Raw genomic sequence first — 21,800 nt, 5'->3', positions numbered from 1 at the left:
ACAGCAAACGATTTTTAGACTAAAGCAACAGCAGTGACCTCTGAAAGAAGACCCTCTGAAATATAGTTCATAATCATTATTTCAATACTACTTTTTGTAGATTTGCAGGTCTTGTTACAATGAACAGATATAAACTACATTGTGAACACTGACAGGTGAAGTGAAAACCATTGATTAATCTCATTACAGCGGCACCTGGCGGCACTTTGGCACCACCTACCTAAAGCTAAATGCCATTTCCTCAGGACAAAGCCCTGATTGGCATCTTAAATCCTGGATAGATGGACAATGCAGCCAACTGAGACATCCCCCAACGGTAAGTGACTAATCCCGTTTTGATGCTGTTGTGTACATGAGTCGTTCTTTAATTATTTAGCAGACTGGGATTAGACGGTTCTGTTTACATTGTGTGTGTAACCGACTCCATCTGAACACAAACTGTGATTTCTGTGATGATTGCCTGAGATCGTTTCAAATATCTGCTTTTCTGACGTCCGTGTTGGTCTGAAACTCACTGACTTGGTTTATGCTTTCACATGCCTGGATTTTTGTGATTGTACAGCACTTTATGTCATCGCTCTTTGTGGGTGTGAAGCACGAAGGCGATGCCAAAGAATTAAGAAAGGCTTTTGCAAAAAACGCTAAAAGTTGAGAAAAGTCCAAATAATTCTATGAAGAAAATTCGTTTTATAGAAAATGTACGAAATCAGAAAGTGGGCTGAGTGTTAAGTTACTCTTTAAAGGTGAGCGTTTTGCTCATATTGATGGTTTTAAAGCCAGCTGTAGTCTGAAAGCATCACTGGTGCATTGCGACAGAATCAGGGTAAGTATCATCAAGCTCCATCCCTGCTCTTCTCCTTGTCCCCTTTCATTTATTGCCCTGACTTCAGAATCACATATGATTTACTGGATCAAAAATGCAGATTTTAGTCACTGTTATGGCTATCTAGGACTACCTATGGCTTCTCTTATACTGCCATCGATTACAGGATTTCTAGTGCACGAGTTCACCACGGTGCCATGCACTTCTAGTGTTGTAGCAGAAAACGATCCGAGGAGACACATGAAAGTGCGTCTTTGCTACGACGGAATGAACAGACAAATACATGAAATGTTGGAATTTGCTTTTTCTTTTTTTCTCTTTTTATAGGAAAAAGAAAAGGTTTGAAACCAGGTTTTTTTTGTCAAGGCAGTGAGCAAAGCCTGTCACAGTGATGCATAGAAACGGCAGCACGTAGAGTTCCTCTGAAAGATAAATACTGTAAATAAGTACAAAGCAAAGGCCACTAAACAAGCAGAATCTGTCTTTAACACACAGGAGGCTTGAAGAGGATTCGACGAGTTCATCAGAATTTGGTAAACTTGAGAATTGTTTACGTTTGACTTTCTTCTTTGAAACATCTATATAATCAAACCGATTGAACGCAAACTTTCTTAGTCGTTCCACCATTTAATCAATCAAGTTTCCCTGTCGTCAACATGTTCTGATTTATGACTGCATCTGAAGAAAAATATGAAAAACTGTCAAATTTAATTTTACATCCTCCGATCGATCAGAACTCTAGTTTACTCCTTAATTTACGAGGATCTATAGAAGTTGAGTTTTCACATTCGTACTTCAGTCCTAGTTCGCCCCCTGCTGATCACACAGGCAGTTTTAAAATGAAGCAACGATAAAACACATCTGGATGAGGTCACACCCTGATTGGACGGCTTCTCTGACATATATTTTTGTGACAGAACTTGAAAACTTTCGAAGCAGTACTGTATGTTAGGACAGATACACTTGTTGGATTCAACAATCTTTACCACTGGAGATTTCACAAAGAACTTTTGAAATGTATAAATGAGTTAAAATTGCTCCATGAGTTCCCATGTTGGACACACAAGGAATGTGCAAGGAAACAGGGATTCTGACGCCTGTATCAAACTGCCAAGAGTCACAAAGGTCCTACGTTTCAGAGAAAGACGTGAGCTCTAAATAGAAATAACCTGTCCTATATGTTCAAATCTCTTTGGTCTGTTCATCTTTCACGTTTCAACCCGAATGGAGCAGAGTTTGGACAAATAATCCACCCAGAAGCAGCAATCGCAGAGTTAGTTTTAAACAAACAAAACCTGTCAAGTGAGTTTGTCATTTCCTGGAAAACATAAAAGAATATGTTGGTAACTACAAGCACTTAGGAGTGTAAGGTGGATTTCAATCCAATGAAAAGCTCAAAAGGAGGTTCCTGTGTCAACATCCATCTCAGGGTTTTCGATGTCTGAGACAGAAAACCTCCCTTACTAAAACAGACTCCACTTTTGTGCCTTTGCTAAAGTCTTGGATGCCTTTGGGACCATGATTATGTTGTTTAATCTCAGTTAAAGAGCTGTTAAAGAGCTGAAATACATCTCCTCTTACCATATGACTCAGATGTGATTTGTCTGTGACTGGAAGACAACAACATTACACAAACGGAATATTACATGCACAGCTTTGACAGAGATATGAGAATCATAATTTCATGCATGCTTGAGTGATCATAAGGCAGCTTTGAGTTGGACCATGTCCAGTGTATTAGCTGAAAGATTAGCTAAATTATATAGTGCAGCAAGAGGAAAAGTGACATAAATAATGACATCAAGTGGAGCAGGAGCCAGGATTTCTATACAACTTCAGCCAGAAAATAGCAGAAAATTGACCCAGAACCACTTCTGATAGGAAATTTGCTGCATTGTTATTGTGATCGAAGGATTTGGGTTGCACTTAACTCGGAGAAGTAAAGATACATACAAAAGATGCAATAATGTCATACACTCTTCAAGCTTCCTGTACTCAGTATTCACCTCCGTAAGATAGGCTTCATTTACAACATTTCACCTGAACAAAGTCATAAAACACGTTGTAATAGCAGGAGAATGTGAGTTATATTATGCTGCAGACTGACGGGTCAAAGGCTGACTCTTCACGGTGACGATAAAAGGCTACAAGGACTTTCTCTGCTCAGTTAAACACAAAGATACCGCCTGGTTATTAAGTTAACTATTGGCTGTTGATTGGACGACAGTGAGTACCACTGAATAACAGTCAGAGTTGTTGTACTGATAGCATTGTCTTCTTTGTAAATGATTGATATGATTGAGGTGTTCATTCATTTGGAGGTTCTGTCAGAACCAGGGTGGGACACTTCCTGAAAGGCTCATCAAGTGAAATTTTCATTGATGAAGAGAATAAAGTCCAGCATCTTGAAGTTGATCAATACAACTCTGCAATCTTATTTCTCAGAATTTGCTACTACCGTTTTTTTTTCATTCAGTCAGTGAGGTTTAAAAAATGGTTCAAAGGTGTAACAATCAACAGCAATAAGAAGCGTCAAGGGTCCAAAGTGGACCTTAAAAAGGGCTTATAGTATCGATTCATTTTAAGCAAGTTGACTGCGTTATAAATCCATTAATACAGCATCAAACTAAATGCCAATGTCAGCGTTTTTGCTGCTTTCTAACACAAACTCCAATTCCAGAACAACTGGGAAATGTTCTAAAACACAACAAAGACTTAAATCAGTCAACAGTTAATTAGTTGGAACCTTTCATTAACAGACACAAGTTTCTTAGTGTCTTCACTGACCAACTTCACTGTATGTTGAGAATTCAAACAAATCTAGAATTTGATGACGGCAACACTGATAAAAAACACTGTTGGACGGCTGTAACATTTGAGCTCTTCGACAGTGTTGCACAATGAACCATCAAGCCACCGTGATCAGTATATCCACACGAGCTCAGGAGTGTCACTCAACACAGTGCTGCTGCATTCAAAATGTGACCTGAAACTGTATTACATACGGAAGATATATATCTATCAAATCTGTGCTGAAACACTGCCAAGTTCTCTGGACACGAGTTCCTCTGAGATGGACAGAAAGACGGTCGATCCTGGGGTCAGATGAGTCCATGTTTCTCCTGTTTTTGGGAAAAACTGACACCTGGTCCTACGTTCCAAAAGATGAGAAAGAGCATCCAGGCTGTTATCAGAGAAAGCTTAAAAGCCAGCGTCTATGATGGAATGGGGGTGCATCGGAGTCCATGGCACGGATGAGTTCACATGTGTGAAGGTACCACTGATGCAGAGCTGGATGTTGGAGCTTTGGAGAGACAGATGCTGCCATCAAGGTTACGTCTTTTCCTGAGAAAACCATTTCAGCAGGACAGTGATAAACCTCATTCTGCACAACTCCATAGACAAAAAGTGTGTGTGTTTGACTGGCCTGCCTGCAGCCCACATCTGTCTGCCACTGAAAATGTATGAAGCATCATGGAGAGGAGAATCAGACAACAACCACGGACTGTTGAGCAGCTTAAATCTCGTATTCAGCAAGAATGGACACAGATTCCTCTGAAAAATGGCAACAATTAGGATCCTCGATTCAAAATTGATTAAAAAGTGTAATTAAAAGGAAGCTGCATGGAATTGTGGAGTTGTTTCTGTTCTCTAAAGACAATAAAACCGGCCAGAGAAGACAATAAAAATACTTCTACTTGTGTCGTTAAAGAAAAGATTTCAAACAACTGACCAACTTATAGCTCAACAGCAGAGTGAGGTTTAATTGCAGTCAGAAAATGTCTAAACTTTTCTAGAAATGGGGTTTGTACTAAAGAAAACACCTGAATTATTTTACTTCATGCCTGTATGATGGTTACCTGCTAAGATAAACTGTCACGGGGTCAAACTGGTGCTAATTTTCCCTCTCGGTCTCTTCAGCACTTCATTCATCCATGCAAAGCACAGAAGTCAAAGTCTGCGAATGCTTCCTGCTGCTCGGCAGAGAGGCTGAAGGGCTTGGAGGGGGGTGACAGGACAGGCTGGAGCCGAGTGAAGTCGCTGTCGAAGTTGCTGACATCTGTGGATGCTTTGATTGACGGTAAGAATGGCGGCTTTACTTTCTTGGCCAGCAGGGCTTCCCAGTCGATGGTCTACCAAGTTTGACAAAGTTATCCTTATTGAATCTGTATTTACTGCAGCCCACACTTGTCCACACACAAAAATAGTTATCAATTAACACTACTCAGTCACAAAGGTCACAGCCATCGATATTTAGAAGAACGACCAAGCGTGTTTATCAGAGCTTTGATGTGTTTTGACAGTCAGAGTTGCTGACTAATCTGTACAAATCCATGCCTCCCCGGGCTGGATCAGACACGTTTCACATGTTTAGAGATCTAAGAGCTAAGCATTAACGAAACGAATAAAACAGATTTACCTCAAAGAATTTCTCTCCCTTGACCTCGTTAGCGTCTCTTTCTCCAGCGCCGAGCCTCTTCACCGGGTTTCTCTTCAGTAGCTGTAAAATGACATAGTTTACTGACATAAGGAGGGCTGCTTGATTTCTGCTTTGGACGAGCTCTTTAATTAGTTAATTCCCCCAAGTGAATATTCAAAGTCACTCCAGGTAAGTTCCACGGCTGACTGATGTGACCCCTTTACACAGAAATCAGACTTTTCACAGACCATCTGCTTGCTTACAGCTACTTTAGCAGCAGCGTTGGCCTCACAAAGTCAGCACACCTTTCTTTTGAAGTTTATCCTGCTCCTCTTGACTGGACCATTTTCCTTCTTCTTGTTTTTTTGTACATAAGGCTGCATGCTTCTTCAAGGCAGAGATCCTGCATTTTTTAAAGGGTTTTCACTCAGAATTTCAAAGTCTTTTTCCATATCAATGTTTGCTTCCATCCTGCCTCACCTCCAAGACAGGAGAGCTCTGCAGAGAGTGATCAACACAGCTCAGAGGATCACTGGTTGCTCTTAGCAGGGCGGCACACATTGTGCAGGACTCATCCCACCCCGGTCATCACTTCTTTAACCTGCTGCCCTCAGGTCGCATAAAGCCAGGACGAAGAGGCTCAGAGACAGTTTCTTCACCATAAAACACACTGACTTTAAATCTTCTCATGCAAAATAAATCTATGTGCGATCACCTCGCCCCTCCACCTGTACGCACAATACACTTGGCTAGTGCAGTTACATATATACTTTTACTGGCCTTATTATGTTTAAAACTTTTCTCGTTTTATTGCTGTTTTTCTTTTGTATGTATATGTGGCACCAAGCGGAGCAGCGCTCCTAATTTCATTGTATGCAAGTCATTCAGTGACAATAAAGGCTTTCTATTCTATTTCTATTTCTAATCCTTTACCACTGTAAAATATCCCCTCAGGATGATGCTGCTTTTGCCATGTTTGACACTAGGAATTGTCTTATAGAAGTGACGGTCCAAGGCCTCCTACTGGTGGGACATGTCCAAAACTCCTTCTCTGGGAGGCGTGTGGAAGCGATGCCTAATTCATGTCAGCTGGCTCCTTCTGATGCGGCGGAGCAGCCATGACACCCTGAGGAGGAGGCTCTTTTCCGCTGATCACTGCCCATAACTAATGACCAGGTGAAGGTGAGGATTGGAACGCAGATCAGTTGTGCCCAGCTCTGTACTGACATTGGATAAATAGGTGTTGTTATCTCGAGATAATTATAACTATTTTCTCAAGATCACAGAAATTCTCACAGATCTTGTGAGTTCAGCCAAGTAAAGTTTATTTTCCTGTCACCACAAACAATGGGATCGCCTGGGGGGCAGATACTGACTGAATCTGAGTTGATGAAACCTTCGAAAGTCAGTGCAGCAAACAGAATTACATATGAATGCCTTGACTTAAAGTCAAAGTCAAAGTCAAATTTATTTGTAGCACATTTCATGCATAAAACAATTCAAAGTGCTTTAAATAAAATAAAAGCATTGCAGCAAGGAGCAGAAAAAGCATTAAAAATATGTAAGAGATTATAAATAGAAAGAAATAGAATAATTAAAATGAATAAAAACAAGCAACAGTCTAGATAAGTTAAAAGATATCGTGCAGATTTCATGCATGGACACATGAGAAAAGAAATGTTTTTAACCTGGATTTAAAAATGTCTACATTTGGTGACAGTTTAATCTCCTCTGGCATAACTTAAGGTTATAGATCCTCCCCACCTGTCGTTATAACGATAATGAATAGTGAAATTAGATTTTTTACACAGGAACCTCTCGTTATGGACCTAAAAATAATCACTTTGTGATCTCTAGAAACGGAAGCACGTTTTTCTCATGATAGCAAGTTTTTATATGTTGTGATTTAAAGAAAACTCGGTCTGAAAAAAGTATTGTTACTCTCACAAACTTTGCAAATGAAAAGTAATTCAAATCCAACACTTTACTACCACATCCCTAATAAAGTCACGACACCTGTTTTTACCACATCAGCAGCCTCCACGTGTTCTCAGGGCATTCCAGGGAACCTGGGAGATAAGAAAATGTCTTCTTACCTTCTGCATGATGGAGACGGCATCAGCAGGAAGAGACGTTGGATACTGCACATCATCATTGACGATGCTGTCAAACACCTCCTCTTCATCCTCACCGGGAAACGGAGACTAGCAGGAGAGCAGAGAGATGCTGAGTCAGCCTTTAAACTTTGACATATCAGCAGTTTTATAATTATAACTGAGGCAGTCATAGGTAAACAGCTGTTCATACTCAACATTTTAACATTCAAACTGAACATAAACAATGAATTAAGAAAAAAGAAAAACAGACAAGCAAAAGCTTGAGTAACAGAGTGCAGAACTGAATAGATTTTAACAACCTCTCCAACAAGCATCTCATAGATGAGGACGCCCATCCCCCACCAGTCCACCGCTCGGGTGTAGTTGTCATCTGTCAGGACCTCAGGGGCAAGAAACTCTGGAGTTCCACAAAAAGTCGAGGTCCGATCTCCATGACCCATTCCTGCCAAAATATCACATAACTTCCTTTACAAATGCTGACTGAACAGTCATCATCACCTTCGGTAGCGTTCTGAGGAAGGTTTAAACCATAAATCATGAACATTTGTACATTTCTGACTTTGGTGCTGCCATCAAAAATAAAACAAGTACATCTTAGACCATAATTACATAAAAACTTCCACAAATGCGAAGCTGTCAGGCACAGAGGAGTCATGTACTGCGTCATCGTTTCACCTTCTTTGCAAAGTCCAAAGTCTGTGATTTTCACATATCCATCAGCATCCATCAACAGATTATCCAGCTTCAAATCTCTGTAAAAGACACAAAGTATACCCACTGAGAGCCACTGTGTGTTTGTAGAGATGTGAGTTCACTTTGGCCAGTCGGACCTACCGATAGATGATTTTATTCAGATGCAGGAACTCTAAACCCAGAAGAACACAGGCTGAATAAAACCTGTACAAGACAACAACAGATCTTAAAGTATGGACAATAACTACCAAAGTACATGTAGAAAAGAGAAAAAACTCGGAAATATAAACTTAAGCTACAGGAACATAATGTCTGCTAATGGTGCAGAAACTTTAAACAAGAGCAAGACAAACGCACCTAGTCTGAGCTTCAGAAAAAACATCGTTGTGGATGTGGATCATGAGGTCGCCGCCTGGTAAATACTCCATGACAAAGCAGACATGGTCGCAGGTCTGGAAGCAGCCATGGAGGTTGACCAGGAACGGATGTCTGGAGGCGTTGATCATCTCAAAGATCCTCTTCTCACTCATAAGGCTGCAGGAAAACAACCCAAATCAGCACAGGCTGCTCTGAACTTAAACTTTGGAGCCTTATGTTCGGACCGTTTGGATCTGTGAACCCTCATACACAGATAATTATAAAGAAGTTGCTCTCAAGTGTGATTAAATGCACATAGAAACTTCCATTAGAAATAAACTAGAAGTGTTCTCAAACCAAATCAAGTGTTTTTACAAGCTCTACTGGACACAAAAGGCAGATTATTTAGCCAACTGTTGAAGCCTTTACATGAACTGTGCATCAGATCTGTAGTTTTTTGTACAAATTGGTGTTTTAAAGCTTTCCTTTCACACACCTGTCCACTTCATCACGAGTCACAATGTCTCTTTTCTTCAAGGCTTTGATGGCATACAGTTTTCCTATCTTCTTAAACTCTGCCAGTAGCACCTACACACACACACACACACACACACACACACACACACGAAAAGAAACGATACAACCGACAAACTGAGGACAAATGGGAGCAGAAGTGAAACTAATCAGAAAAAAAGGCTAATCTGTTACCTTTCCAAAGTGTCCACGTCCCAGTACTGAAATATATTTGAAATCTTCCATCTGCATCCTTGTAAAGGAGAAAGTAATACATGCTGAATGTCATGTTTCACTCTCGTCGTTTACACCAAATAAGATAACATCTGTGTGAAAATGTGTACAGATGTGTGTACTTTAGAGCAGATACAGGCTGATCCTCACTTCCCTCTGAAGTGTTTATGGATAACTGCAACCAGAGACAAAATTTACAACATTTTACTGCTTAGTTACAACTTTTATTGGTAATTACTGACTTTACCCTAATGTTTATCAATCAAATAAACAAATGCCATGTCATTTACAGCAGGTTTATCAATAATCATTTACCAGTTGTTCATGCAGTGGAGGCACAGATGATGTTTTGTGTGCTGTGGTGATGATGCTGGGAGAGTCGTTTCCCTGGTCGGGGCTGATGGGAGGCGGCTGATCCTCAGTGATGCTGATGCTGATTACTGGAGCTTCGCTGCAGATGGACACAGAGCACCAGTGATGGAAGACAGATTCAGATACTTTATTGAACCAGAACATCTGCGTTAATACTCCCATTACAAGTAAAAGGCCGGCATTCAAAATGCCACTAAAAGTATGAATATACCAAGTAACAAGAAAGGCAGAAGTACTGACTCTACTGGTAAAGTCCCTTTTGAGGGATTTATCCTTATACTGTTCACAATTACATGAGATGGTGATGATGCAGCCGTCACAGTTTGTTTCATTTGCTGTTAACTAGTTAAATCCAATGCTTCTCAACCCGAGGGTCAGGCCCCTTTAAACGGTCACAGGGTAAATGTGGGGGGTCGTGAGATCATCAATGGAGAAAGAAAAGGAAAATAAATGAAAATGCTTGTTCTATTTGTTTTTGTGTAGTACTTCCTTGTTGTTTAAATTAACATTTTGATTTACTGTGCCTCTGGATCTGTTCCAGCTACAACCCAGAAAGTGGTTCGAATTAGGGGTTAGGAGGTCTCAGCTCTTAAAATGCTCCCAGAGGAGCGAGGAGGCGATAAGATGTGCTCCACTTCCATGAAGTCTAATGGAGCCATGACACGAGACTCTAGAACACGATTACTGGTTATAACGACAGAATGGTTGGATGATGAGCTGCGTTACATCATATAAACTCAACTCCTCTCTCCTTAAGTCTCTTCATCACATCCTCTATTCATATTACAAGCGGGACAGAGGAATCAGGAAGAGGAAACTAGGTTTATGAGGTTTATGGTAAGTTCAACAACAATAAATTAGCAAATACATAGAGCCACAAAACTCCACCAGATGAAGTCCTGACGCTTAGAGAGTTTCTGACCTTGGCAGTGAAGTGGTGGTTTGAGGCTCTTTTTCAGCTGGATGTGACGGGCTGTTGGCCACCAGGTCGGGGGTCATGGAGAGATGTGAGCTGAAGGTGGTGAAGGAGCTGTAGCGAGGGAGGATGCTCATCATCAGGTGGCCCCACGTGGCAAAGTTCATGTTCATCTGGGCAGCTCTGAGAAAGTTCTTCCCTAAGGAAGTTATACACATAATGATACAGAAAAGTATTCTAACAAGGACACGACGCAGAAAGAGAAGAGAACTCTAAACATGTGAACCCTGCGGACTGTTTGTACCTCTCTCTTTGGTGAAGATGCATCGCTGTCGTCTCAGTTTTGGCTGCCGCTCAACCACAGTGTTGATGAACTGAAGCTGTGAAATACAGAGAATGTAGATCAGAATAGAGTAATTTGTGTTATGTTCTTAGTATCTTAACACGCATTCAAATATCAGATGTGCTAAGTGAGAGTATGTTTGGAGAAGCCAGAGCTGATCGATGCTTTGCACCACACTGAGATGGTCTAACATATATGTGGTATTTAGCTCAGATATTTATGTGTTGGTACATGTCAGCCAGGGGCCAGGGGCCTTGTGAGCAATAAAATGAATCAAATAACTGCACCATTCCTTTGCCATTTGGTCTGTAAGTGAAAAACTACAATAGATGCCACCATCAGGGTGATTCCTTTGCAGGAATAAGATGACGAAAAGAGAATTCGCCAGACCCTTGCTTGTACCTTGGTGTAGAGGAGGCCCTGTGGCTCCAGACTGAACCCCTGGTTGTGGTTTGAGTTGTCCATCATCTCCTCCAGTCGCAGAAACTTGACGGCACACATCCCCCCCGGGTCTCGCCAGAAGACGCACACCTCCAGCTCTCGAGACTGTCAGTAGTTTACCAGCAGACACAAACAATAACTGATCCACTGAGGGTTTGAGTGCCGAGATGTAATTAACTGATCGATAAATGAAAAATTAATTTGGACTTTGGCTCTTTCATAATCAAAAGTGATGACTTCGGGTGGAATTCAGTAACACTTTTGCTAATCATGTTACAATAGTATTTGGTACTAAAACAAAAAAATCTGAATAAAGAAACTAAATATTTCCTTCTCTGATTTTGATTCTGACAGTTTGATTCTTATAAATACAACCAAACCTATGTGTACTGTCTCCAGTACATTTGCCATGAAGTAAAGGATCTGCAGGATTTAAATGCAGGTATAAGAGCAACATCTGCTGGTGCTCGGTGGAACTGCAACAATAATAAACCTGTCTATGGTTCCAAATAACTGAGGACAACAGCTCCTTCTGTTGTCCACAAAAATAACACTCAGATGAAGGAGAGGAGATGATATTCAGATCATTTATCTGATTAAAAGTAATGACGCCACAGATAAGGCTCTGTATTGAAAGCTATAATTTTGGAACTTTGTACAAATTTATGCTGTAAAAGGGAGTAAATATGATGTAGCGTAGTGTAGCTGACGAAGGTTCAACTTCTACATCTGCTGCATGGCAACAAATCAGTCAAACTTTATTCTATATGCACAACTGTATTCACAGTTATCTTTATATATATCCCTGTTGGCAGTGAAGCTGAGGAAAAAAGGACAAAAATGACATTTTTACTCTCCTTGCTCAAGCGCAGCCTCTTTTTCAAATGAAACCCTTCACAAATGCTATCGTGCACAGTGGTTGGCCTGCACTGTGCCCTCGACATGGCTCTGCAGCGGCTGCATTATGAGCACACGCAGGGTTACTTCAGCCGGCACTAAGCTGCTGATGCTGTTTATCTGCAGCAGTGGCACGTAAACAAAGTTCTGCACATTGATGGCACAACAAAAGCGTATTGCCGTTGATCTTGTTTCCTCACAGAAACTGAGCAGCCGTCCGGTGTCGTTCCTTAGCTGAAATTACACACTTCGGTTTGAAATAGGATGATGAACAGGAAATGAAACACACAGGAAGGCCTGCTTTAACATGGGAGATGTGAAACAGAGAGAGCATAGGAAATGCTTGAAAACTGGCCAGAGGTCACGGAGGCTTTTGAAAATGGGAAAATGGGAATGCAGGTTTTATTTTTCAGTTTTTTTACATTATATTTACCACAAACTTGCCACTTTAAATGATCTACTAAAAAATACTGACTGGAGTGTTGACATTTGTTAACAATTAGGTCTCATCTAAAGAGGTAAAAGGCAAGTTTTTCAAACTGTGTCCCAGATATCATATTTTTTACATAAGACCACAGAATGTGCTCAGGGCTGGATCTGGTAAACCAGAGTTATTAGTGATTAACGCCCCTCTTGTCTGGTCAGTGAGTTTTGGTCTTTCTTATCAGATTTGTTCAGGTGACGAATTCATCCCAATTTCTAATAATCGCTCTCCAAGTCTTTTTTTTTTCACTGTTTTGTGTAGAATAGAAAAATAGAAAAATACTTTATTCATCCCCCAGTGGGGGGAATTCAAATTAGTCGAGTAGCTCAAAAAATTATAAATATTTACAATAATTTCATACTAAACAACAACAACAATAATAATAATGATAATAATAATCAATGACGAAATAAATCAAATAAATTTGAGAAGAACATGTCAGCAGTCACTATTAAAAAGCCTTATGACTGATAAATGTGCATAAATAGGTCCATTACATAAAATTACAAATACAATAAAATAGTAAAAAACTAAGATTCATAGACAAAAAACTGGATTTTTTTGTCTCGTTAATGTAGATACAGTTAGATACAGAAAAAAAAGCATAATATGGCCGAATGTGGAGTTCTCACTGTTGTGTGTGCTGGCGCCTGACTGCATGCTGGCGACTGGACTCACCCGCTCCAGCTGGATGCAGAACGTCTGATCCCAGCTCAGCCTGCCGGCGGCCGCCCAACATGTCCGGCCAACCAGTCTGCCGTCCAGCCGAAGCACTGCGCTGATCTCTGCTGTGAGACAGACAGTAGCAGATTAGTGACATCGTCCAAAAACTCAGGCCTGATCATAACAACAGCAATGATTCAGCGCTTAGCACTGATGCTCCTGCTTGTTTATCATGTATCTTTTGAGTTATATGTAGAAAAACACTTGTTCATTCATCATGACTAAAGTGCATTTCTGTGTCCAACTATTCAACAAACTGTCAGTTTTTTGGTGCCGTTTCCTTTGATAGTAACTAAACATCTCTTAACGTCTGGTAAGTTTTCTTGGAAATCATACGGAAATGACCTGTAAGATAAAGTGCAACCTTATTCGTTCTGTATTATCATCCATTCATTTTTCATGCTCAAAGAATTCAATTGTGACTGAGAGATTAATAACATTTCATTCTACTGTATCTTTACAAGGAAGCACAGCTAGAAAAACAAGCTGCCCTGTCACTATCAGACGAAATCTACAAGTAATGTCAACATGAAAGGCTGTAAAAATGAAAGATGTCAACTCACTGGAGAAACCGTCGGTCCTGTGAGGAACTGAACTGTCTTCAGTGCGACTCAGAGGGTCTTCTTGCTCCAAGTCTGTCAGAGGTTTCAATAAATCCTCACATCCTAGAAGCCTGACTTCAAGTTTGCCTAAAAAAGAGAGAAAGGTGAGTCAAACTGATTAAACTGTTCACAGCGAGACATCCCAAAAGCAACCCAACAGTCTGTTTCCAGTGCCTGGTCTGTCACTGCTTAGCCAGCTGACCAAGAATGAACCCAGCATTTCAAAATGAAACTTTTCATTTGTTAGCATGAATAAATCTCCTGAACTCAAGCCTCTTATCAGTGCCCTCTGGATATTCCCGCTGAGCCTCTTCATTTGCTTCGTTTCAACAGCTGTGGAGCTCAAAATCACCTCAAGTGTTTTCACCGTTCTGAGACTCGTTCTCGAAAGAGCAGCATTTGTCGCCTCGTTACATCATCAATAGGCTTTTTATTTTTATCTTTTTTATTTATTTTTTTAGCCTTGTGCTCAGAGAGAATGGCTTAGAGCCAAACTGTCCAAAACCAACAGATTACATGTCCTGACTATCCACTGCAGGAGGTCAGCAGCACGGGGGCATGCATGATGCTACTGAGGGGGATGACATATTAGATAGAAAGCAAGCAAAAATATAAATGACATGTGTTTTAAAGGATTGCTGAACAAGTGGTGCTGAGGAGAGGAATCTGGGTTTTACAGGTCGATAATGATTTTCCACCCGTTTTCTCTCTGACGTCTCCAGGGAATAAATGTAATTTAGAACTAATCAGAGCGAAAACAGACACAGCGTTAAATCGACACACACCCAGTTTATTAATTCAAATTGATTGCAGCTGAACATGCTAAAATGTGACCACATTGTTCGAGTGTAAACTGAGCAGCAGCGTTTAATAAATGTGTGTATTTCTCCTTTAATTAGCATTAATAACACACCTCTTAGTTCTTTTCACAAAGATTCATGTAAAATTATTAGTAAAATATTGTAATGAAGAGTAACCTAACCTAAAAACAAACCTGAAAACCGAAAATCACACGTCTAAGTGTCAAAGATACACTCCGGCATACATATCATTTGGGACAAAAATGCTCAATTAAAAAAAGGAGTCTGTGTTGATACCGTTTAAAGATGCAGGTCTGATGGTGAAGATGGATGGTGAGGAGGAGAGGGGACACTCATGTCTGGGGTTTAGGGGGGACTGCAGTTCCCCTGAAGGGTCGATGCCCTCCTCAGGCTGCTCGAGAGCCTCATAGTGCTTTTCCTTCAGGCATTTCTCCAAAGAAAGCTGAAGAATGTCCAGCTTCTGGGAAGACTCCTGCACCCGAGACTGAGCCTGACAGACGGATACACATTCTGTTGTTATAAATAAATACCTGAAACATTTTTCTTTCTGCTGGAGGATTGTACATGGATACATCTTATGCTTTCAAATAACCCTTAAAAGTACCACACCTGCAATGTTGAACACATTAATCATTAAGAAGAAAAGCATTTCATATCAGTGGCTTTCATGTGTTTCTGTGTGACCTGAAATTCAAATATCCCACATCAGAGTCTCACCTCAGCCAGAGCGTTCTGGTCCAGCGTTGGGATCCCCTCCAGCTGTTTCACCACATCTTTGGCCAGCACCAACGCATCTGTTTCTCTCTGCATGTAGTGCTGCAACTCTGCCAAGCGAGCATCCGGACTGATACTGACAGAAGAGATCTCTGAGGGAAGGTGGAACAGGGAATGAAGGGATATGAAGGAATTCCTTTAAGAACGGTGATATATTCTTATATGTCCCAACTCAAAGTCTTTTAACTCCTGTAAACAGTTTTCATGGAGGAGAAAGGAACATTTCTTTCTCTGAAATCCGATCACACCCCAGGCAACGGCCTAAACATTACCTTTCGTATGTCTGGCATTTAGCTGACACTATCAGGCAATGTATGAAAGCTTAAAAAAAGGCGAAACAAAGAAACTTAAAAGGGAAGAACCCTTCTTTTGTTGCGTATAACTTCACAGGAAGTCTATAAAAAGCAGTTAGATCAAATGTAGTACTGTGACTTTTTGGTAGTATTGACTTCGAGTGTATTTTTGTTGGGCTTTGAAAGCAAACAAGTCCTGCAAATGCTTTTTTTTAAAAATCTACTTTCACTACTAATGCGTCTCACAGTTCAATTTTCCATCTTGCAAAATCTGTTCAGAGTTATTTTAATCTTGATAAGTGTTGTACTTCAGGGTGCACGTTTGTATAAAAGGTACTATTGTATATATGGGCAGTGGAGGAGCCAAAAAACCTATTGTGGGTGGAAAATCACTGTTTTTCCTGCTTGGCAGGTATTACTTTTGTAGTTTGGGTTACATAAGCAGACATGACATGAGATCAGGAGCAGTTTCTGCAGTTAAGCTTTCTGTGATGCTAATGAAAGTCTGAGCCATGAATTTTACATGGACTACTTCCTGGTGTAGGCATTTATCTTCTTTATTCATTCATTCTTTTTCATGTAAAAATCACATTTAAACTAGATCCTACACATGATGCTGTTCATTTGTGTCTTGAATACCATCACTACATGTACCATCAGTGTCACGTTTTGAATAAATAGAGGATCTTGAGTTCTATAAATTCTTTTTACACCCATTATGTACAGTTTGTCTTCAAATGGACTTGCCCTTCGATTTCTCTGTGACTGTGTGAAGAAACTACAGAATTACAGCAGATCTACTGGAGCTGCTTCATGTGGTAATAATAAAGTCCTGTTGGTAGAACATCTGGAAGATTTGGAACATAAAACCCCTCATCTGAATTGTACTGCTATGACTTTTTAGAACGTTTTAAAGAACGCTGTTAAACGGTTAATTCAGCATCGAATTTGTACTCATGTCTTGCTTTTCCTGTTTTTCTAACTGATTTTTAAATCTTTTTTTTTCAATTCAAGTTTTCGGCTTAAGTTCTTTTAATTTCATTGCTTTAATTAATTATTTTTTTTATATAAAAGACCCTCTTGGGACATGACTTGGGTTGGAGCTTATCTATGTATATTCTTCTGGTTTTTGTTCCTTTTTTGGTGGATCATTGTCATGTCTTGCTGCTGCTTTTCACTTCACTGACAGGAATCCCCGAATAACTCTGTTTGTTTGCCTTTATTTTCTCTGAGCATCCATTAAACCATCAAGACCATCTGCCTCTCTCTTCCTCGTTGTCTGCACTTGGGTCCACTTACTCCACTCCCCCTGAGATTTCTTTACGTGTTTTTGCTTTTTTCCTCTGATTTGAGCACACTATTTACTGGTCTAGGTGGGCCTGAGGAATGTAGATTCAGAGGAAGATGTGATTTGAGTTGGGTCTGTGTCAGCTGCACATTTACTGTCATAGATGGTAAACGTGTATCCTCTGTTTTCTCAGGCTCATTTTTCTTTTTCTTTTTTTTTTACCAAAAACTAGTTGAAGGTCTAACTTGGCCTGAGGGATAGGTCAGGGGCGGATGAAGTTTGTTGTCGGTCTGTGTGAACATCAAAGGATCTGTGATTGCTGGTAATTGTGCATCCTTTGTTGTCGTCTTAGGCCTCAGCTCCACAGTGTTGTTCTTTATGAGTGCACTTCTTATAAATCCAATTCAGCTTGTAGGGTGTGGGATCAGGGCTCTGCACGGCTTAAATTGGGCCCATGCGAACTGTTTCTTGTCTTTGTGGTAAGGGTAGACGTGTTTTTTGTTGGTTCTAATCCTTTTTGTGTTGAATGCTACCATGGATTAGTGGTAATACCGCCTGGTGGCGGTCCTAGTGGACATGTTTTATGGACGGTCCCTGTTGGGTGAAGATGTCTACATTTTGCCCTTGTTGGGGACATACTTATTGGTTTTTACTGGTTTATTTTTGGGCCTGATGGGCTCAGGGTCACACGTGAAAGCAGAGAGGACTTTGGATTTAGATGATTCACTACTGATGGTAAATTATTTCATATCAGGAAAGTATTGTATCTCACTACATGCACCATTATAAAAACAAAAATTTGAATCTGGACACAAAGAAAGTCTTTGGAGACCTTCTTTAGGAGGGATGAAATGTATGCAGTTGGATAGCGCCGCAAAGCTTTTTCCCCCAAACATTTCGCTGCATTTTCAGATAATCGTATGGATAAAAATCCTTTTGAGTCCCCAAAGTAAAACATAACTTTTTTCCAACTGCACCAGTGGTCCAACCTGTCTTTCGAATTGCTGATATCCACAAAAGGGAGGCATATCGTCATTTTGACAACTATTTTGTGGGTTTCAAGTGTTATCAATTCAAAAGGTTTGGGGAAAAGTTGTTTTTTGTGATCAAGAGCTTCTGCAATATTTGTTTTATTTAAAATAATATGTAGCAGTTCCCCAATGTCAAGATAGATGTTTCAAGATAGATGTTTCAAGATAGATACCTTATTGTCACCCAAAGTGCACATATGAATGAAGTTTCAGCGCTGACTCTAGATTATAAAAATGTACTAAATAAAAACACTACTCAAAAGTTGTTATTGCTAAAAAAAATATTTAAAAAATAGATAAGAAAACATGCATTTAGATATTAAAATATATTGCTCCAAGGTGGCAAATTGTCATTTAATTTGAGTCCATCTAAGGCCAAAGGTGTTTGACAGTCTTAAGGCTGTTACAGAGCCCTGCTGTTCTGCTCCTGAGGCTGCAGGAGGGAGGCTCCATCAGATTGATCAGACTATGGTGGGGGTGGGAGAAGTTGATTATATTACAGAGTTCATGTCCAAGCTCCTGGATAGAAGGAAGGTGCTGTCCTCACCATTCTCTGCAGGGTCTTCCAGTCTGAAGCAGTGCAACAGCCTATGGTGAGAATGGAGGGGGAGGGGAGAGATCCTCATCCTGTGGAAGAACCACCGTGTGCTGAGTCCTGGTAAGTTTCTGTCATGAGCACCCCTAGGAACTTGGTGCTCCCCTCCAACTCCACTTCTGTGTTGTTGATGAGCAGGGTTGTGTGACTAGGATGGTTCTTCCTGAACTCATCGTTGATCTCTTTTGTTTTGCTGACATTCAGGACCAGATCGTTCCTTCCACACCAGCTGCTCCACATCCTCCCTATAGACCCATCGTTATTCTTATGGATGAGGCCCACCATTGTTGTATCACCAAGTATGCTGTTGATAATGGTGGTGATAGTCCAGTGATGGACCTGGTGCCATAGGTCAACGGAGTGAAAATCATCGGGGTCAGGACACAACCCTGGGGGAGCCCTGTGATGACAGAGGAGGTGTTGCTTCCTACACGCACACACTGAGGCCAGTTGGAGAGCAAATCAAGAAACCAGTTACACAAGGTGGTGGAGAAGCCGAGGAGGACCAGCTTGCTCACCAGACACTGGGGAAAAACCGTGTTGAATGCTGAGCTAAACACACACATTTGTACATGAGTGTTCTTTTCCTCCTCCTGGTGTTGAATGGTCAGGTGGAGAACAGAGGAGATGGCGTCTTGTGAGGAGCAGTTTGGGCGGTAAGCCAACTGGTGTGGGTCGAATGTGGAGGGGAGTTTGGAGACCATGTGCTGCTTTATCAGCCTCTTGAAACATTTGATCATGATGGGAGTGAGAGCTATGGGTGATCTTAAAGCACGATGGAACAATTGCTTGATTTAGTGAGATGTTAAAAATGTCTGGCTAACAGATCCACACATTCCCTGCTGCTTTCCAGGTGTTGATTCCAGGTGTTGATGTTCCTCAGGGTCCTGAGGGTCCTGAGGAACATCAATAGCCCCGTCAGACCAGACCCTCACCTGCTTTACAGATGGCTTTTTTCTGGACTACTGGGGGCCTGCATACTGGAATTAGCATAACAGAGAGATGGTCAGATGAACCAAGGTGAGGGCAGGTGCTGCCTTGAATACATTACTGATGATTGAGTGAACATGGTCCAGTATAATCTCTCGCTGAGATGCAAAATCCACATACTGATGAAAATGAGGGAGGACAGTTTTCATGCCAGCCCGATTAAAGCCCCCAGAAACAGTGTGCACTAGGATGGATATATACAGCAGTGATGCTAACATGGCAAACTCCCATGGTAATAAGGTCTGTTTTTGTCATGTCATTCTCTACATGTGTGACTTAATGACTTAATGGAGACACTTTTATGCATGCTGAAGTATTTCCAGCATTATCCAGACTGTGAGCCTCAAATTCATTTTAAGCATATCCAGACTGTATCCAGATTAAAATAATCTCTGGATTTTTAGATAAGAAATGTCTATAAGTGATGTAACAATTACACGCATCTTTGCTAATGAGGTTACAAGGAGACCTTGATTAGAAAATGGCTGATTTGTCAAGACAGGCAATGTGTCAGGACTTTATCATTTAGCTAGTTAGCCTTAAAGATGGCTAAATGTCGAAAAAAAATTCGAAGTATAGAGCCTGTCAGTCAGGGTTGGATTGGCCTCCATGTGTGTGGGTGTTGGTGTTGGGGTGCATGTGCATATGTGCTTGAGTGGGTTTAGTTTTATATCCTGAGTGAGGAAATCAAGATCTGTTATAAATATATATAATTTTTATACCAGAATTTGCTGTTTGGGTAGTTCTGTAACATGACATAACATAACATGTTGCTGTACATTGTGTTTTCACTTATTATTTTCTGGTTTAATGAGCTAAGTTGCTCCTTTAACTTTAGAAAAACAAACGTGCGTTTCCACTAGTGACAGGTGGAATCCATTCATTATAAAAGCTGATTTCATGCCCCTTGCAAACTAACTTCAATTCTGAAATAAACCAGAAAGATGAGCTAAATGAAGACATCCAGAATATCATTCTGTGACTCTATGAGGAGACTTGTCCCACAACTGACCTCCATGAGTGGAGCTGTTAAGGTTCCCAATGCCATCAGCACTGATGCCACCACCGCTGCTGCCAGCCTGGGTGACTTTGATAATCTGCAGTCGGATCAGCTCGATCTTGGAGCGGCTATCCTGCAGCATCTGCTGAGCTGTGGACAACATCTGATCCTGGATAACAACATCACATTAAGAGACAAGAAGCCTCACTTCAACACTAACACCCACGCTGGGACCGGAGCACATTTCCAAACAGTACAGCCACTGAACACAAAGATAGTTCAGCAAAACATTTGGCAGAACATGGAGAATCAATTCATGTGCATGCTGGACAAAAACAAGTGTGACAGCTGACATAAAACAATCGGGAACAACATGTTCATGCCAGGAAGAAACAGTATGACTTTGCACTTTACCAACCTCAGGGTGATTCCTCGCTCCTTGCTGAATAAGGACTAATTTGCCATCCTAAGTGGAAGTAGAGGGGGGGGCTTCTCAGGTTGCACCTCTCCACCTTCACTATCCTTGAAACACAACAAGTCCTCTGATGTTATGAAGCGTTCACAGACACACTTTGACTGAGTGCTCTTCTGATGTAGCTCCTACATCCTGTGACTTGGATCACACAGCTTGTCCTGATGTTTGTTTGTGCCTCCCTGCAGCCTCCTCTGCAACATCCCCTTCCCACGGCATCCTCATCTTCTGCTCTGTAACCAATTTCCCACCCTCTCTCTGTCCTGCCTTTTTTAGGAGGGCTTCTTTCTGCAGAGGGACAGCAAAACTCCTCCTCGCTGCCAGCACTGCTGCTGCTGCTCATCTGACAGCGCTGATCATCCGCTCTGAGCTCGGCATTGGCCGCTGCATGACCACATGTTCCCGTTCTGCCACCAACCAAAAGACAAACACAGAGCTGCTGCTGCTCTCTTCGGGACAAAGCAGAGATCAGCCGTGCAGTGTTTTGGTGATTTGTTTAACCTGCTCTTACACTAAAAGGATCTGAGAGACATTAATTTTGATTGAAATCAACATATATCAAATTAATATAAAAGTAGAAGCAGCTGCTAGCTTCATTTAC

General features: G+C 41.0%; 1 protein-coding gene and 1 long non-coding RNA gene across 3 annotated transcripts; one reads left to right on the top strand and one right to left on the bottom strand.

Annotated features, from left to right (window-relative positions):
* The first annotated feature begins 86 nt into the window (after positions 1–86).
* Positions 87–7,386, top strand: LOC140309434 (uncharacterized). 2 transcript variants are annotated; one of them, XR_011916381.1, is made up of 4 exons: positions 87–316; positions 4,745–4,904; positions 6,244–6,425; positions 7,298–7,386. It is a non-coding gene; the product is annotated as an uncharacterized lncRNA (long non-coding RNA). The 2 variants fall into 2 exon arrangements; XR_011916380.1 differs by having other exon boundaries at positions 7,278–7,362.
* Positions 1,535–21,664, bottom strand: LOC140309432 (serine/threonine-protein kinase N2-like). The gene is made up of 20 exons (XM_072387277.1): positions 21,146–21,664; positions 20,740–20,896; positions 15,474–15,622; positions 15,033–15,246; positions 13,897–14,022; positions 13,289–13,398; positions 11,191–11,334; positions 10,750–10,825; positions 10,452–10,644; positions 9,473–9,608; positions 9,280–9,332; positions 9,119–9,176; positions 8,907–8,998; positions 8,411–8,587; positions 8,195–8,257; positions 8,036–8,112; positions 7,660–7,802; positions 7,340–7,447; positions 5,244–5,324; positions 1,535–4,956 (listed from the first exon to the last, which is right to left on the bottom strand). The coding sequence occupies exons 2-20, from the start codon at positions 20,888–20,890 to the stop codon at positions 4,753–4,755; spliced, it is 2,355 nt and encodes a 784-aa protein (XP_072243378.1). The 5' UTR covers positions 20,891–20,896; positions 21,146–21,664; the 3' UTR covers positions 1,535–4,752.
* Positions 21,665–21,800: the final 136 nt, after the last annotated feature.

This window comes from Leuresthes tenuis, unplaced genomic scaffold (genome assembly GCF_036924035.1).
Source record: "Leuresthes tenuis unplaced genomic scaffold, fLeuTen1.0.hap1 SCAF_6, whole genome shotgun sequence".
NCBI lineage: Eukaryota > Metazoa > Chordata > Actinopteri > Atheriniformes > Atherinopsidae > Leuresthes > Leuresthes tenuis.
The sequence above is the reverse complement of the archived record's forward strand: the minus strand, read 5'-3'. Positions and strand labels throughout refer to the sequence as shown.

What these genes read in the sequence shown, in the direction of transcription:
- LOC140309432 (XM_072387277.1), bottom strand. Translation starts at nt 20,890, where the DNA reads ATGTTGTCCACAGCTCAGCAGATGCTGCAGGATAGCCGCTCCAAGATC. An exon ending in CAGACCTGCATCTTTAAACG is followed by an intron (nt 14,023 to 15,032) that starts GTATCAACACAG and finishes TCTCTTTTTTAG; the next exon opens with GCAAACTTGAAGTCAGGCTT. An exon ending in TCTGCATCCAGCTGGAGCGG is followed by an intron (nt 11,335 to 13,288) that starts GTGAGTCCAGTC and finishes AACTACTGACAG; the next exon opens with TCTCGAGAGCTGGAGGTGTG.